At 43.1% G+C, this 16,653-nt stretch overlaps 1 protein-coding gene across 2 annotated transcripts in view; it reads right to left on the minus strand.

The window, feature by feature from the left end:
* Positions 1 to 16,653, minus strand: part of GALNT1 (polypeptide N-acetylgalactosaminyltransferase 1) — a 554,146-nt gene that overhangs the window by 341,299 nt on the left and 196,194 nt on the right. For both annotated transcript variants that reach the window (XM_044293081.1, XM_044293083.1), the window contains one exon: positions 4,034 to 4,208. In XM_044293081.1, the coding sequence (XP_044149016.1) occupies positions 4,034 to 4,208 (175 nt within the window). The remainder of the gene's footprint in view (positions 1 to 4,033; positions 4,209 to 16,653) is intronic.

Raw genomic sequence — 16,653 nt, forward strand, 5'->3', positions numbered from 1 at the left:
ATATTTCATTTCAATCCATTTTTTCCAGTAACAAAGCAAAGGTTAACAGCTAAACAAAACTCAACATTTATTACCCTGATTTTGTAGTTTACAGAAACAACCTATATGTGGTTGTAAACTGCTGTATGGTTTTTGGAGGGCAGATTTCACTGGGATAATTTTAAGTTGACATGTCACATTTGAAGACCCCCTGATGCACCCCTAGAGTAGAAACTCCCAAAAAGTTACCCCATTTTGGAAACAATGGGATAAGGTGGCAGTTTTGTTGGTACTATTTTAGGGTACATATGATTTTTGGTTGCGCCATATTACACTTTTTCTGAGGTAAGGTAACAAAAAATAGCTGTTTTGGCACAGTTTTTATACTTCTGATTTTACAATGTTAGATCATCTGCTATTTTTATAGAGCAGAATGTTTTGGATGCAACAATACCAAATATGACTTTTTTGGTTGTTTGTTTCAGTTTTACATAATAAAGCATTTAAAAAAAAACATGATTTCTTTAGTGTCTCCATATTCTGAAATATATTTTTTTTAGCGACCGTCTTATGTAGGTACTTACTTTTTTCGGGATGAGATGACTGTTTGATGGGGTACTATTTTAGGCTGTATATAATTTTTTGATAGCTTGAAATTACCCTTTTTGTAATTTTTTTTTTACGATGTTCATCTGAGGGGTTAGGTCATGTGATATTTTTATACAGCAGGTTCTTACGGACGCGGTGATACCCAATATGTATCCTTTTTTATATTTAAGTTTTACCCAATAACAGCATTTTTTTAAACAAAAAAATAATCATGTTTTAGTGTCTCCATATTCTAAGAGCTATAGATTTTGTTTTATTTTTTCGGCGATTGTCTTAGGTAGGGTCTCATTTTTTGCGGGATGAGATGACTGTTTGATTGGTATGATTTGTGGTGCATCTGACTTTTTGATCACTTGGAATTACACTTTTTGCGATGTAAGGTGACTTAAAAAAATGCAAATTTTTTTTGCTCATTTTTTTATTTATTTTTACAGCGTAACAGGCGGTGTTTCTCTATGAAAAACACAATAGGCGCATCATAGGGTAGTACAATCCAAATAAGTAAACAAAGTACTCCAAATTGGAGGCTCACCTTAATGGGTTGTGCGATCAATAGGCACAACACTACTGAAGGCTTAAATGGGGTGTAATGGACCCACAAAGCAGATGGTCATGCAACCAGGGATGTACGCACTTCCACGTAGGGATGCCTGGATTCCCTAAGAAGGCGGATAGATCCAAATAGAAAGAAGAAACTCCCACGGCGCAAATAACCAATTTTTGATGACGACACAAACTTGATTTAATAGCTTAGCACAGGGATGCTCAACCTGCGGCCCTCCAGCTGTTGTAAAATTACAACTCCCACCATGTCCTGCTGTAGGCTGATGGCTGTGGGCTGTCCGGGCATGCTGGGAGTTGTAGTTTTGCAACACCTTGAGGGCCGCAGGTTAGGCACCCCTTCATCAGGTACAGACTGCTCATACAACACAAACATCTTCTAGACACACTTAGGCCCCATGCACACGGGCGTGTTTCACGGCCGTGTGCGGGCCATGGAACCGCGGCCTGGATCCCTCCTGAGAGCAGGAGCGCACGGCGTCACTGGTTGCTATGACGCCGTGCGCTCCCTGAGGCCGCCGCAATACAGTAATACACTGGTATGATCTATACCAGTGTATTACTGTACTGTGCCGGCAGCGGGGAGCGCACGGCGTCATAGCAACCAGTGACGCCGTGCGCTCCTGCTCTCAGGAGGGATCCAGGCCACGGTTCCACGGCCCGCACACGGCCGTGAAACACGGCCGTGTGCATGGGGCCTTAAAAACATTAAAAAAGCCAAAAAGGCATAGATGGGGGAGTGAAAGGGGAGGTCCTGACCCCTCCACATGTCCAGTACTGTGCATGTGATGTGGCATGCAAATTAAAATAATATTTAAATAAGTGTCACTAGTAAAACAGTGAGGTAAAAAAGTGGTCCAAGTGGTTTGTGCAAAGAAATCCCCAATAACTTAATTTTAATCAATGGTGCAGTGTCCGGCTGAGAGATAAAGCCGAATACATCGCTCTGCTGGGTGCAGTCAATTTTTTTTTTTTACGGCGTTCACCTGAGGTGGTAAATTATGTGACATTTTTATAGAGCACGTTATTACAGACGTGGTGATACCTAATATGTCTTATTTATTGTTTAAAACACTTTTATGGTAAGGGGGCCTTTTTTTTATTGAAACTTAAAAAAATATATTATTAAAAAAAAACTTTTTTCCCCCCCACTTTTTATATTTGTCCCACTGTAAGGTTTGATCCCAGTTTCAATTCAGTACAAAACATTCTGTATTGTTCTGACAGTTGCCTAGGAGACCAAGCCCTCAGGCTGGATCTGCGGGGCTTCTGTGTCTGGCAGGCTCTGATGCCTGTGTAAGGCATCGGAGCTGCCATGACTACCATCGGCATGCTGTCAGTGCAGCACAGGGGGCCGATGGAGTCAGATGGAGCCCTCTTCCTCTGTAAACTCCGCACACATTAAAGGGTTAATCTGCTGGCATCACGGCATACAGCGATGCCGGTGGATGCAGCAGGGACCAGGCTATCAGTAACAGCCGGGCCCGTGCTGCGGATCGGATGGGTGCAGCTCTTGGACCCACCTGATCACATCACGTACATGCACGTGAGAATGCGGTAAGGCACCAGATTCCCCAACATACATGTATGTGATATTGCGGGAAGGGGTTAAACTAATTGCAAAAACGTGATGTGAAACCTTCCTTAAGGTGGATTTAGAGGCCCGGATATTCTGGCACAGTATCGGGAACAAAAGTTCCTGCAAATGCTCATTCCCGACAATCTGGGTACCTAAATTATCATAGACCATGCTGTCTTAACTGCCATCTGCTGCCCAGAAACAATGTAGCTGTATGAGAGATCCCAATAGTAATCCCTTGTTTTTATAATGTGGAAGTGTCAGGAAAGAACCATTCCTTCAACAATCTGCTGCTGCTTAGTGCATGTAAATACGCCTTTACCTGTGCATAGGTCAATGTATGAGAAAGCATAGATAATCTTTGACAATCACCTCTTGTGAATGGTGGATCCTGTCATATCATTACAGGCAGGATTAGTATGACAAATAAGCAGGTAACTACAATAAAGTGATCTGTACAGACCATGAAGTGGCACATATTAGGCTTAGGCAACTTTAACACTAGTGTTTGGTGCAGATCCGTCATGGATCTGTACAACCGCATCCGTTCAGATAATACAACCGCATGCATCTGTTCAAAACGGATCCATTTGTATTATCTTTAACATTGCTAAAACTGATCCGTCTTGAACACCATTGAAAGTCAATGGGGGACGGATCCCTTTTCAATTGTGCCATATTGTGTCAGTAAAAACGTATCCGTTCCCATTGACTTATATTGTGTGTCGTAATGGATCCGTTTTGCTCAGCAGCGTTTTGGTGTCCAACTCCAAAGGGGAATGGAGGCGGTACGGAGCCAAACTGATGCATTCTGAGCGGATCCTTATCCATTCAGAATGCATTAAGGGAAAAACTGATCCATTTTGGGCCGCTTGTGAGATCCCTGAACAGATCTCACAAACGGAAACCAAAACGCCAGTGTGAAAGTAGCCTTAGTTGCCAGGGCGATAACTACAGGACTTTATGGTTTTCTGATGACACATTTCCTTTAAGATGCTTATTTTCTAGACATGTTGCAAACAGCAGTCATCTTTTAAGCAATGTACAATGTGAACAGAATTTATTTTTGTGTGGCGAATGCTACATTATAGATTTATCAGACGTGAACTCCCTTTTAGTTTAAGGCACATTAGTTTATTGTTTTATATAAGGTAGAAAAATAAGCAATTTACAGGTCGCATTGATTGACGTCTCCAGCAAAAATAATTTCATATGTAATGAGCACTTGGCAACCAATCTTCTCAAAGTAGTGTCCTTTTCAACTACAAGCAGCTTTTATCCTGATAAATGCTGCAACTCACTTACCCTTCCAGACGGACATCAGGCAAAGATCTGTTCAGCGCAATCATCTCACTGGCCATTAAATTGAACTGATTGATTTTAAACATCTCCTTCATCTTCTCTTGATCTTCCTTAGGAAGGACAACAGGTTTCCCCATTTCTCCAGGACCCTCATGTAGCTTCTGAATGACACCAGGACCTAAAAGAAAAAGAAAAGAAATCTGACTACGCACAAGATATGTGGAAAAGCTCCATCAAGCCTTAGGTATTTGGGATCCCAGTTAGAGTATTAGTATTGGATCAGTTAGGATCTTTCTGCTGGGAGCCTCACCAATCCCAGGAAAGGGAGTTTTGTGCCCCCCCCAAAAGAATGCAGCAAGGGACACTTTGCGTGTGAGGACACACGTAGTAACATAGTTTATAAGGCCCAAAAAAAGACATCTGTCCATTCAGTTTGGCCTGTTATCCTCATGTTGATCCAGAGGTAGGCAAAAAAAACCAAAAAAAAAAACACGTGAGGTCGAATCCAATTCATTTCCGACTCCCATCAGGCAATCGGAATAAAGCCTTATTCACACGTCAGTGTTCTGGTCAGTGATTTCCATCAGTGATTATGAGCCAAAACCAGGATTGGAGCCTCCACAGAAATAAGGTATAAGGGAAAGATCTGCATCTGTTCTTTGTTTAGAGCCACACCTGGTTTTGGCTCAAAATCACTGATGGAACACACTGACTGTGTGAATGAGGCATAACTCCCTGGATCAACCACCCATCTCTAGTAGCTATAGCCTGCAAAAATATTACACTCCAGAAATACATCCAGGCCCCTCTTTAACTCTTTTAGTTAACTCATCATCACCACCTCCTCAGGCAGAGAGTTCCATAGTCTCACTGCCCTTACCGTAAAGAATCCTCTTCTATGTTTGTGTACAAACCTTCTTTCCTCTAGACGCAGAGGGTGTCCCCTCGTCACATTCCTGGGGATAAATAGATGATGGGAGAGATCTCTGTACTGACCCCTGATATATTTATACATAGTTATTAGATCTCCCCTCAGTCGTCTTTTTTTCTAAAGTGAATAACCCTAATTTTGATATTATTTCAGGGGACTGTAGTCCCCCCATTCCAGTTATTACTTTAGTTTTTTACTTTTGTTCACAGGAGCCCAGAGCTGTACACAGTACTCCATGTACTAGTGATTTGTAATGTGGTAGGACTAGGTTCTCATCACGGGCATCTATGCCCCTTTTGATGCAACCCATTATCTTACTGGCCATGGCAGCAGCTGCCCGACACTGGTTTCTACAGCTTAGTTTGCTGTTCACTAAAATTCCTAGGTCCTTTTCCATGTCAGGGTTACCCAGTGTTTTACTGTTTAGTATGTAGGGGTGACTTTCTTTATTCCTTCCCATGGGCATAATTTTACATTTGTCAGTGTTAAACCTCATCTGCCACTTATCTGCCCAAGCCTCCAATGTATCCAGATCCCTCTGTAGCAGTATACTGTCCTCTTCCGTGTTAATTACTTTACACAGTTTAGTGTCATCTCCAAGAATTATAGCTTATAGCATTAGCAATGCGCCGCACAGACCTATGAGAAGGAGCACCTGGTGGCCACGGCGCACGCGAGTATAATGCTGCTCACTAACATACCATGGCAGCCATGGCAAGACTTCAGTAGTGTCCTGGCTGCCATGGTAACCGATCGGAGCCCAAGCATTACACTGCTGGGACTCCGATCGGAACTGCCCACTGCCACCAATGATGGGAGGGGTACCCTGTGGCCACTGCCACCAATGATTAATACTGGGGGGCGCACTGCCCACTGCCACCAATGATTGGGGGACGACCCTGTGACCTCCAATGATTAATACTGGGGGGGGGGGGGGCAGAGGAGCGTACTGCCCACTGCCACCAATGCAGAGACAGAAGAACATTCCCGGCACCTGACCTCTGAGAGGAAGCTGTGATCCGCCCAATTAACCCCTCAGGTGCCACACCTGAGGGGTTAATTGTGCGGATCACAGCATCCTCTCAGAGGTCGGGTGCCGGGAATGTTCTTCTGTCTCTGCATTCCTTCCCCCACGCCGGCCGAACTGCTGAGAGCGCCGCCGCAAGCGGCCAGCAGGTATCGGGGACATTTGCACTAGTACAAGTACTCTGCAAATGTCCAGTATCGGTTCATGCTGGGGCGGCCGCGGACGATGATTTAGAAGCGGTCAGCGCACATGACCGCTTCTACGACGTCACTAAATACTGCAGTATTTAGGAAACAGTGATATCGCCGTTTTTTTAATACCGCAGTATATCGTGATACCGGTATATCGCCCAACCCTATTGTAGCTGTGATTTATCATCTCCCATCTGGTCCTCAACTGAGTAATGTGACCAACACTCTGACTCTCCTACTTACACAGTGTCTTATGTGTGGACAGGAGGTCAGTTTCCTTTAACTACTTAAAGGGAACCTGTCACCGGGATTTTGTGTATAGAGCTGAGGACATAGGTTGCTAGATGGTCGCTAGCACATCCGCAATATCCAGTCCCCATAGCTCTGTGTGCTTTTATTGTGTAAAAAAAAACTATTTGATACATATGCAAATTAACCTGAGATGAGTCCTGTATGTGAGATGAGTCAGGGACAGGACTTGTCTCAGGTTAATTTGCATATGTATCAAATCATTTTTTTGTACACAATAAAAGCACAGAGAGCTAGCAACCCATGTCCTCAGCTCTATACAAAAAATCCTGGTGACTGGTTCTCTTTAAGGACCACAGGTTTATACCCCCCTAGTGACCAGGCCCTTTTTTTTTTTACAAATCGGCACTTCACAACTTTAACGGTTTATTGCTCGGTCATGCAACTTGGCACCCAAATTAATGTTACCTTCTTTTCTTCTCACAAATACAGCTTTTTTTCGGTGGTATTTGATTGCTGCTGAGATTTTTCGTTTTCTTATATCAAAATAGACTGCAATTTTCTCAAAAAAAAGTGTATTTTTAACTTTTTCTGGTAAAATTGTTCAAATATAATTACATTTCTATACAAGTTTGTGTCAGAATTTATTGTGTTACATGTCTTTGATAAACATAAAAAATCCAATAAGTGTATATTTATTGGTTTGCGCAAAAGTTATAGCATTTGCGGTGGGGCATGGTGAGTTCATGTATGATTTAATATTTTTTCACAAGTTAGCGGAAAATGACACTTTGAGAAAAAAATAATAATAAAGTTTCCATTTATGCTAATTTCTGGCAAGAAAAAATAAAAAATCTCCAACGGACTCACTATGCCCCTCAGTGAATACCTTGGGGTGTGTACTTTCCTAAATAGGGTCATTTGTGGGGTGTGTTTACTGTTCTGGCATTTTGGGCGGGGCTAAATTGTAAGCAACCCTGTAAAGCCTAAAAGGTACTCGTTAGACTTTTGGCCCCTTTACGCACCTAGGCTGCAAAAAAGTGTATTTTTACATATACCCACGCTGGGTGAGAGAAATATCTCTGTAAATTAACTACTTTGTATAACATTTTTTTTTTTAAGTTGTCATTTACAGAGACATTTCTCACACACAGTATGGGTATATGTAAAAATACATTCCAAAACACATTGCCCTACTTCTTCTGAGTACGGCGATACCACATGTGTGACACTTTTTTGCAGCCTAGGTGCGCAAAGGGGCCCAAATTCCAATAAGTACCTTTAGGATTTCACAGGGCATTTTTACAAATTTGGATTCCAAACTACTTCTCACGCTTTAGGGCCCCTAAAATGCCAGGGCAGTATAAGAACCCCACAAGTGACCCCATTTTGGAAAGAAGACACCCCAAGGTATTCCGTGAGGGGCATGGCGAGTTCATAGAGGTGTTTTTTTTTTGGCACAAGTTAGCAGAAAATGATTTATTTTTTATTTTTATTTTTTTCTTACAAAGTCTCATATTCCACTAACTTGTGACAATTTTTTTTTTACATGAACTCTCCATGCCCCTCACGGAATACCTTGGGGTGTCTTCTTTTCAAAATGGGGTCACATGTGGGGTATTTATACTGCCCTGGCATTTTAGGGGCCCTAAAGCGTGAGAAGAAGTCTGGAATCCAAATGTCTAAAAATGCCCTCCTAAAAGGTATTCATTGGAATTTGAGCACCTAGGCTGCAAAAAAGTGTCATATATGTGGTATCGCCATACTCAGAAGAAGTAGGGCAATGTGTTTTGGGGTGTCTTTTCACACATACCCATCCTGTATGTGAGAAATCTCTCTTTAGATGACAACTTTTTCAATTATTTTATACAAAGTTGTCAATTTACAGAGATATTTCTCTCACCCAGCATGGGTATATGTAAAAATGCACCCCAAAACACATTGCCCTACTTCTTCTGAGTACGGCGATACCACATGTGTGACACTTTTTTGCAGCCAAGATGCGTAAAGGGGACCAAATTCCAATGAGTAACTTTAGGATTTCACAGGGCATTTTTAAGCATTTGGATTCCGTGAGGGGTATGGCGAGTTCATGTAAGATTTTATTTTTTGTCCAAGTTAGTGGAATATGAGACTTTGTAAGAAAAAACAAACAAAAAAAATGCAATTTCCGCAAAAAATAAATAAATCTATGAACTCGCCATGCCCCTCAAAAGTGATATTTATAGCGCCGCAGCGATTTTACGGTGTTTTTGCAGTGATCAAAAAAATAATAATCTGTCACTGCGGTGGGGCGGGCTGAACGCAAGTGTGCGCACAAGATCAGGCCTGATCGGGCGAACACTGCGTTTTTTGTAGAGCCTAAGGTGACCCTAATGTACTGATATAGATCTGATTGCGATCAGTCTTGATCACTTACAGATACTATATAGTACTAGTGCTCATTAGTGACAGCGATGACGCTAATCAGCGACTGCGGTGCGGTGGGCTGGGTGCTAACTATCTAACTGGCGATGATAAGGGACCTCAGGCCCCATTCACACATCCGCAATTCTGTGCCGCATTTTGTGGAACGGAATTGCGGACCCATTCATTTCTATGGGGACAGACTTTGTCCCGCTCGGATCCGGAATTGCGGATCTGCACTTCCGGGTCCGCACTTCCGCTCCGCAAAAATATAGAACATGTCCTATTCTTGTCCACAATTGCGGACAAGAAAAGGCATTTTCTATATAGTTTTGGTAATGTGCGGATCCGCAAAACACATACGGACGTCTGAATGGAGCCTTACAGGGGGTGATCAGGGAGTCTATATGGGGTGATCAGGGGTTAATAAGGGGCTAATAAGTGACGGGGGGGTGTAGTGTAGTGTGGTGCTACTTACAGAGCTGCCCGTGTCCTCTGGTAGACGATCCAAGCAAAAGGGACCACCAGAGGACCAGGTAGCAGGTATATCAGACGCTGTTAACAAAACAGCATCTAATATACCTTTCTGATGCAATTTTTTTTTAACATCTACAGTCTGCCAGCGAATGATCATCACTGGCAGGCTGTAGTTTAACTTCTCATCTGCTATGCGCGCGCATTTACGCAAAATCTCGGGTCTCGCGAGATGACGCCAATACGCGTCGCTGAGACCTGAGAGTGCCGCCGCACTGACTCCTATTAGCGTTAGGCCGAATGCACGCGGCCGTTGTTCACGGGCGTGAGCGGTCTATGGAACCGCGGCCTGGATTCCTGCTGAGAGCAGGAGCGCTCGGCGTCATTGGTTGCTATGACGCCGTGCGCTCCCTGCTGCCGCCACAGTACAGTAATACACTGGTACGATCTATACCAGAGTATTACTGTACTGTGGCGGCAGCATGGAGCGCACGGCGTCATAGCAACCAATGATGCCGTGCGCTCCTGCACTCAGCAGGAATCCAGGCCGCGGTTCCACGGACCGCTCACGGCCGTGATCATTCGGCCTTAGTGTGACGGCAGGAGGTTAAGAATTAAACTCAGGCTCCCACATTGATAAAAGAGAAACTTACCGTATTTTTCGCCGTATAAGACGCACTTTTTCTTCCCCCAAAATGGGGGGGAAATGCCCCTGCGTCTTATACGGCGAATGCAGCCAGTTTTACATCGCTGGCAGCGATGTAAAGCGAGCGGGGACTCTGGGAGGGACTGGGAGGAGGAGTTGGGGCCGGCAATAGCGGCGGGGCGGTGCAGTCACTGTACTAAAGGCCCGCCCCGCCGCTCCGGTGTACTAATAAAATATGTCATATTCAATTAATGGTTATTAAATATGCCCCTTTATGCCTAAGAGTACCTTAAATCCTAAGCGCATCCGTACAATGCAGGCCGGGCGGGCGGCAGCGTAACTCCCTGATGTCACGTCCCTGCGCCGCCTACTTTATGAATGAAGCAGGCGGCGCAGGCAAGTGACGTCAGTGAGTGACGCGCCGCGCCGGCTGCCCGGCCTGCCGGCATTGTACTGAAGCGCTTAGGATTTAAGGTACTATTAGGAATAAAGATGCATATTTAATAACCATTAATTAAATCAGACATATTATATTAGTATACTGGAGCGGCGGGGGATCTGTGGATGGCACAGTTATGGGCTGGGAGGGTCTGTGGAAGACACATGTATAACAGTGCCATCCACAGATCCCCCCCCTGTAACAGTGCCAGCCACAGATCCCCCCATAACAGTGTGTGTCATCCACAGTTCCCCCATAACAGTGTCCGTCATCCACAGTTGCCCCCATAACAGTGTCCGTCATCCACAGATCCCCCCCCATAACAGTGTCCGTCATCCACAGATCCCCCCCATAACAGTGTCCGTCATCCACAGATCCCCAGTAATAGTGCCATCCACAGACCACCTAGTTCCAAATCCACAGCACACCTTTTGGTTAAAAATAATTTTTTTCTTATTTTCCTCCCCAAAAACCTAGGTGCGTCTTATACGCCGGTGCGTCTTATACGGCGAAAAATACGGTACTTCCTGTTCACACAAAAGATGCTGTGTCAGTTGGAATCAGCTACACATGGGGTAAACATGTCTGTAGCGTACAGGTCCTTCTAAAAAAATTAGCATATTGTGATAAAGTTCATTATTAGACTTTCATATATTTTAGATTCATTACACACCAACTGAAGTAGTTCAAGCCTTTTATTGTTTTAATATTGATGATTTTGGCATACAGCTCATGAAAACCCAAAATTCCTATCTAAAAAAATTAGCATATTTCATCCGATCAATAAAAGAAAAGTGTTTTTAATACAAAAAAAGTCAACCTTCAAATAATTATGTTCAGTTACGCAGTCAATACTTGGTCGGGAATCCTTTTGCAGAAATGACTGCTTTAATGCGGCGTGGCATGGAGGCAATCAGCCTGTGGCACTGCTGAGGTGTTATGGAGGCCCAGGATGCTTCGATAGCAGCCTTAAGCTCATCCACAGTGTTGGGTCTTGCGTCTCTCAACTTTCTCTTCCCAATATCCCACAGATTCTCTATGGGGTTCAGGTCAGGAGAGTTGGCAGGCCAATTGAGCACAGTAATACCATGGTCAGTAAGCCATTTACCAGTGGTTTTGGCACTGTGAGCAGGTGCCAGGTCGTGCTGAAAAATGAAATCTTCATCTCCATAAAGCTTTTCAGCAGATGGAAGCATGAAGTGCTCCAAAATCTCCTGATAGCTAGCTGCATTGACCCTGCCCTTGATAAAACACAGTGGACGAACACCAGCAGCTGACAAGGCACCCCAGACCATCACTGACTGTGGGTACTTGACACTGGACTTCAGGCATTTTGGCATTTCCCTCTCCCCAGTCTTCCTCCAGACTTTGGCACCTTGATTTCCGAATGACATGCAAAATTTGCTTTCATCCGAAAAAAAGTACTTTGGACGACTGAGCAACAGTCCAGTGCTGCTTCTCTGTAGCCCAGGTCAGGCGCTTCTGCCGCTGTTTCTGGTTCAAAAGTGGCTTGACCTGGGGAATGCGGCACCTGTAGCCCATTTCCTGCACACGCCTGTACACGGTGGCTCTGTCCACTGCTTTCGCATGTCCCCCAAGGTCTGGAATCGGTTCTTCTCCACAATCTTCCTCAGGGTCCGGTCACCTCTTCTCATTGTGCAGCGTTTTCTGCCACACTTTTTTTCCTTCCCACAGACTTCCCACTGAGGTGCCTTGATACAGCACTCTGGGAACAGCCTATTCGTTCAGAAATTTCTTTCTGTGTCTTACCCTCTTGCTTGACGGTGTCAATGAAAAATAATGAACTTTATCACAATATGCTAATTTTTTTAGAAGGACCTGTATATATTGCAGCTGATCTTAACATTTGTATACCCGCTGTTTACTATGCTTGAAATGTAACCGAGGTTGGCTTTAAGTCATATCTATGTAGAAAAAATATATTACTATATGTGACTGAGTGTACAGAGCATGCTCAGACAGCCTGTCTCAAATATTGTAGAATGGAGGGGCAGAGCTTGGTGCTGACAGGATGAAGGGCTGTGAGGAAATCATATGGAGAGTTATGAGAGGAGAGTCTGGAAAGATTGCGGAAAGATACCCAAGACTAATCAAGGACAGCGGCATCTAGAGATAATTTAGACTGAGACCAGGATTAGAGACCACACAGCTACAGGAGAGTGGCTGGGACTGTTACCACTGATATATACCATTCATTGTCTATTCCCAGTCAAGTCTAGAACTTACTAGTGTTTCGAGTACGAATACTAGGCTTCGCTATTGCGCAATCTAGTACCAGAGAACATGAGCTCGCTGCTCTCAGCATGCTCTGTGTTCTCCTCAGCAGCACTGGGGAGAAGGAAGCAGTCTCTCCCTCTCCCCTGTGCCGCTGCTGCCACCCATGAGGAGAGAGGGGAAGGTGCACTGCACCACCAATGAAAGTAAATGTTTAAAGAGGACCTTTCATCTGGCAAAAAAATTCTGAACTAGGTATCATGATATGTACAGCGGCGCCCACGGATCTCACTGCAATTACTATTATCCCTGGGAGTCGCTCCGTTCTCCCACTATGTCCTCCGGTATCTTCGGGGACTTGGTTGTACTGGGCGGAGACTGCCCCTGTTCTCCTGGGCATCTCCTTCTCGCAGGCTCGCAGAAAAAAACTCCCAGGCTGTGAGCTCTGCGCTGCGATTGGCCAGAGCTACAGCCTGGGAGAAGGAGACGCCCAGGATAACAAGGGCAGTCTCCACCCATTATAACCAAGTCCCCGAAGGTGCCGGAGGACATAGCGGGAGAATGGAGCGGTGCCAAGTGCAGCGAGATCCCTGGCGCCCCCCCCCCCCCCCCCCCCCCCCCAAAAAAAAAAAAAAAATGATTGAAGCAGGGGTGTTATATACAAATAATATACTTTCTATATAGTGCATTTGGGTAGTGCAGCATTTGTTTGCGGTTTTTCTGTGTTACATCAGCTCCACAGAGTGACAAATGCCATTGGAAATATAATTTCTACTTGTGTGATATACCAGTTGCCCCCCAAAAAACTGATTGAGGCAGGGGTGTGATATACCTATAATATCATTTATAATAAGTAAGACAAATCATTTCACAGTTAGGGAGAGACATGTGCAGATGCTAGGGAGAGTTATAGTAAATCCCTCATTGTGAAAACAATTGATTTACAAGTGCAGGGAAACATTACATGGGGATCCAGATAGTCTCATAATACCTCTGTCATTCCAGCAATTAGTTATTGGGGTGCAAATGCTATGTTGAAAAGTCTTTATTGGCTTTATCTGTGGAAAAATATAAATATATACGCAGGTCACTTTCCCTTTTAACTGCACTGATATAATTTAGTGGCCTATTTCAATACAATACAAAAAATATATATGCAGGTCACTTTTGTTGATATTTACGCTAAAATCATTTGCAGTAATTTCTTGTGAAAGAGCATAGGGCGGTATTTCAATAATACACAAAACATTTAAACGCAGTGCACGGTTGCATTCATTTCTGGTAAAAGCATATAGTTGCCTATTTCAGTCCAAGAAGAAATATATATTTTCAGTTCACTTTTGCAGTTATTTCTGTTGAAAGCGTATAGGGGAGTATTTCAGTTTTAAAAAAAATATATATTCTCAGTTCACTGTTGCAGTTATATCTGATGAAACCTTTCCTGGCGTATTGCAGTATAAAAAGAAATATACATTCGCTGCTGCATTTATATCTTGAAAAACATTTATTGACGTGTATCAGTAAAAAAATAAATATATATTCAGTTTTCACAGTTGCATTTATATCAGGTAAAGCCTTTAGTGGCGTATTTCTGTACAAAAATCAAGATATATTCAGCGTTCAGTTATATGTGGGAAATTTTGGGACTGAATTACATTGTGTTCTTTCAGCTCGGACCTACTTCCTCCGCTACATCCCGTTCACTTGAGAAAAAAAAATCTAGTATTTGGTGTTAAGCGCTGCATGGATATGCGCTAAAATCTCTTGAAATATTTGGGTGGAAAAAATCTTGTTATTCGGCGTTAATTCCACCTTCTCCATTAACTTCCTCATCTTTTCTTTAACATCGGACACACTAACTTTACCCCCCCCCCCCCACCACTATATATCTAAGTGGTTCCTGCACTACCTAGGAGCGAATAAAAGTAAATGATACTACCAGTCTATTAAAAGGAACTACAGCATGATACCACAATATATTGTGGTATCGCAAAAACATGGTCTACCACTGATTTCTCCTTCTTCCGAAGATAGGGATAAATCATCAGAATGCCAATGTAACATTGCCCCTGGCCCTATCTTATATGAAGGATGGCCTTATGCCTATCCCATGCATGCTTAAACTCTTTCACTGTATTTGCAGCTACCACTTCTACAGGAAGGCTATTCCATGCATCCACTACTCTCTCAGTAAAGCAATACTTCCTGATATTACTTTTAAACTTTGCCCCATCTAATTTAAAACTATGTCCTCTTGTAGCAGTTTTTCTTCTTTTAAATATTCTCTCCTCTTTTACCTTGTCGATTCCCTTTATGTATTTAAAAGTTTCTATCATGTCCCTTCTGTCTCATCTTTCTTCCAAGCTATACATGTTAAGGTCCTTTAATCTTTCCTGTTAAGTTTTGTCCTGCAATCCATGTACTAGTTTAGTAGCTCTTCTCTGAACTCTCTCCAAAGTATCAATATCCTTCTGGAGATATGGTCTCCAGTACTGAGCACAATACTCCAAATGAGGTCTCACTAGTGCTCTGTAGAACGGCATGAGCACCTCCCTCTTTCTACTGGTAATGCCAAGCATTCTGCTAGCATTTCCTGCTGCTCTATGACATTGTCTGCCTACCTTTAAGTCTTCTGAAATAATGACCCCTAAATCCCTTTCCTCAGATACTGAAGTTAGGACTGTATCACTGATTTTATATTCTGCTCTTGGGTTTTTACGCCCCAGGTGCATTATCTTGCACTTATCAACATTAAATTTTAGTTGCCAGATTTTTGACCATTCCTCTAGTTTTCCTAAATCCTTTTCCATTTGGTGTATCCCTCCAGGAACATCAACCCTGTTACAAATCTTTGTGTCATCAGCAAAAAGACACACCTTACCATCGAGGCCTTCTGCAAATTCGCGGTTCAAGATATTAAACAATATGGGTCCAAGAACAGATCCCTGAGGTACCCCACTGGTAACAAGACCATGGTCTGAATATACTCCATTGACTACAACCCTCTGTTGTCTGTCCCTCAGCCACTGCCTAATCTATTCAACAATATGAAAGTCCACACACAAAGACTGCAATTTATTGATAAGCCTATGTGGGACAGTATCAAACGCCTTACTAAAGTCCAGATAAGCGATGTCTACCCCACCTCCGCCATCTATTATTTTAGTCACCCAATCAAAAAAATCAATAAGATTAGTTTGACATGATCTCCCTAAAGTAAACCCATGCTGTTTTTCATCTTTCAATCCATGGGATTTTAGATGTTCCACAATCCTCTCCTTAAGTATGGTTTCCATTAATTTCCCCACTATTGATGTCAGGCTTACTGGCCCATAGTTGCCCGATTCCTCCCTACTACCTTTCTTGTGAATGGGCACAACATTTGCCAATTTACAATCTTCTGGGACGACTCCCATTGCCAGTGATTGGTTAAATAAATCTGTAAATGGTTTTGCTAGTTCGCCGCTGAGCTCTTTTAATAGCTTTGGGTGTATCCCATAAGGCCCCTGTGACTTATTTGTATTAATTTTAGACAGCTGACTTAGAACCTCTTCCTCTGTAAAGACACATGCATCAAAAGATTCATTAGTCTTCTTTCCTAAATTCTTTCCTAACGAGGAGTATATCTCATCTTCTTCAGAATCAGATAGAATATGCTCTTGTGTAGTATCAAATCTTCTCAACTTAGGATCTTTTGTCCCAGAGACTTTTTTTTAGATGATAAGGAGGAATTAACTTCAGATCTGACCAGTGCCTGTGGTCATTTATAAAATAATGGCGATTCCTCAGCCACCATTTAATTAATACAGGATTGACACATCCTCTTCTCCCATTCATATGGCAGCCCAGTTTTACAAAGAACACACACTATTTTTCTTTTTTACCATCACTTTCCTAGGTTGTGTCTGCAATACATTTAAATATACGTGTATCAGCAGAGAGAAGCATAACATAATGCCCAGAGCATTTACCATTCAGAGGTACCGAGGCTGAAGGAACTGCAGACTCCTCAATGCGTTTGTCCT

This window comes from Bufo gargarizans, chromosome 5 (genome assembly GCF_014858855.1).
Source record: "Bufo gargarizans isolate SCDJY-AF-19 chromosome 5, ASM1485885v1, whole genome shotgun sequence".
Lineage (NCBI taxonomy): Eukaryota > Metazoa > Chordata > Amphibia > Anura > Bufonidae > Bufo > Bufo gargarizans.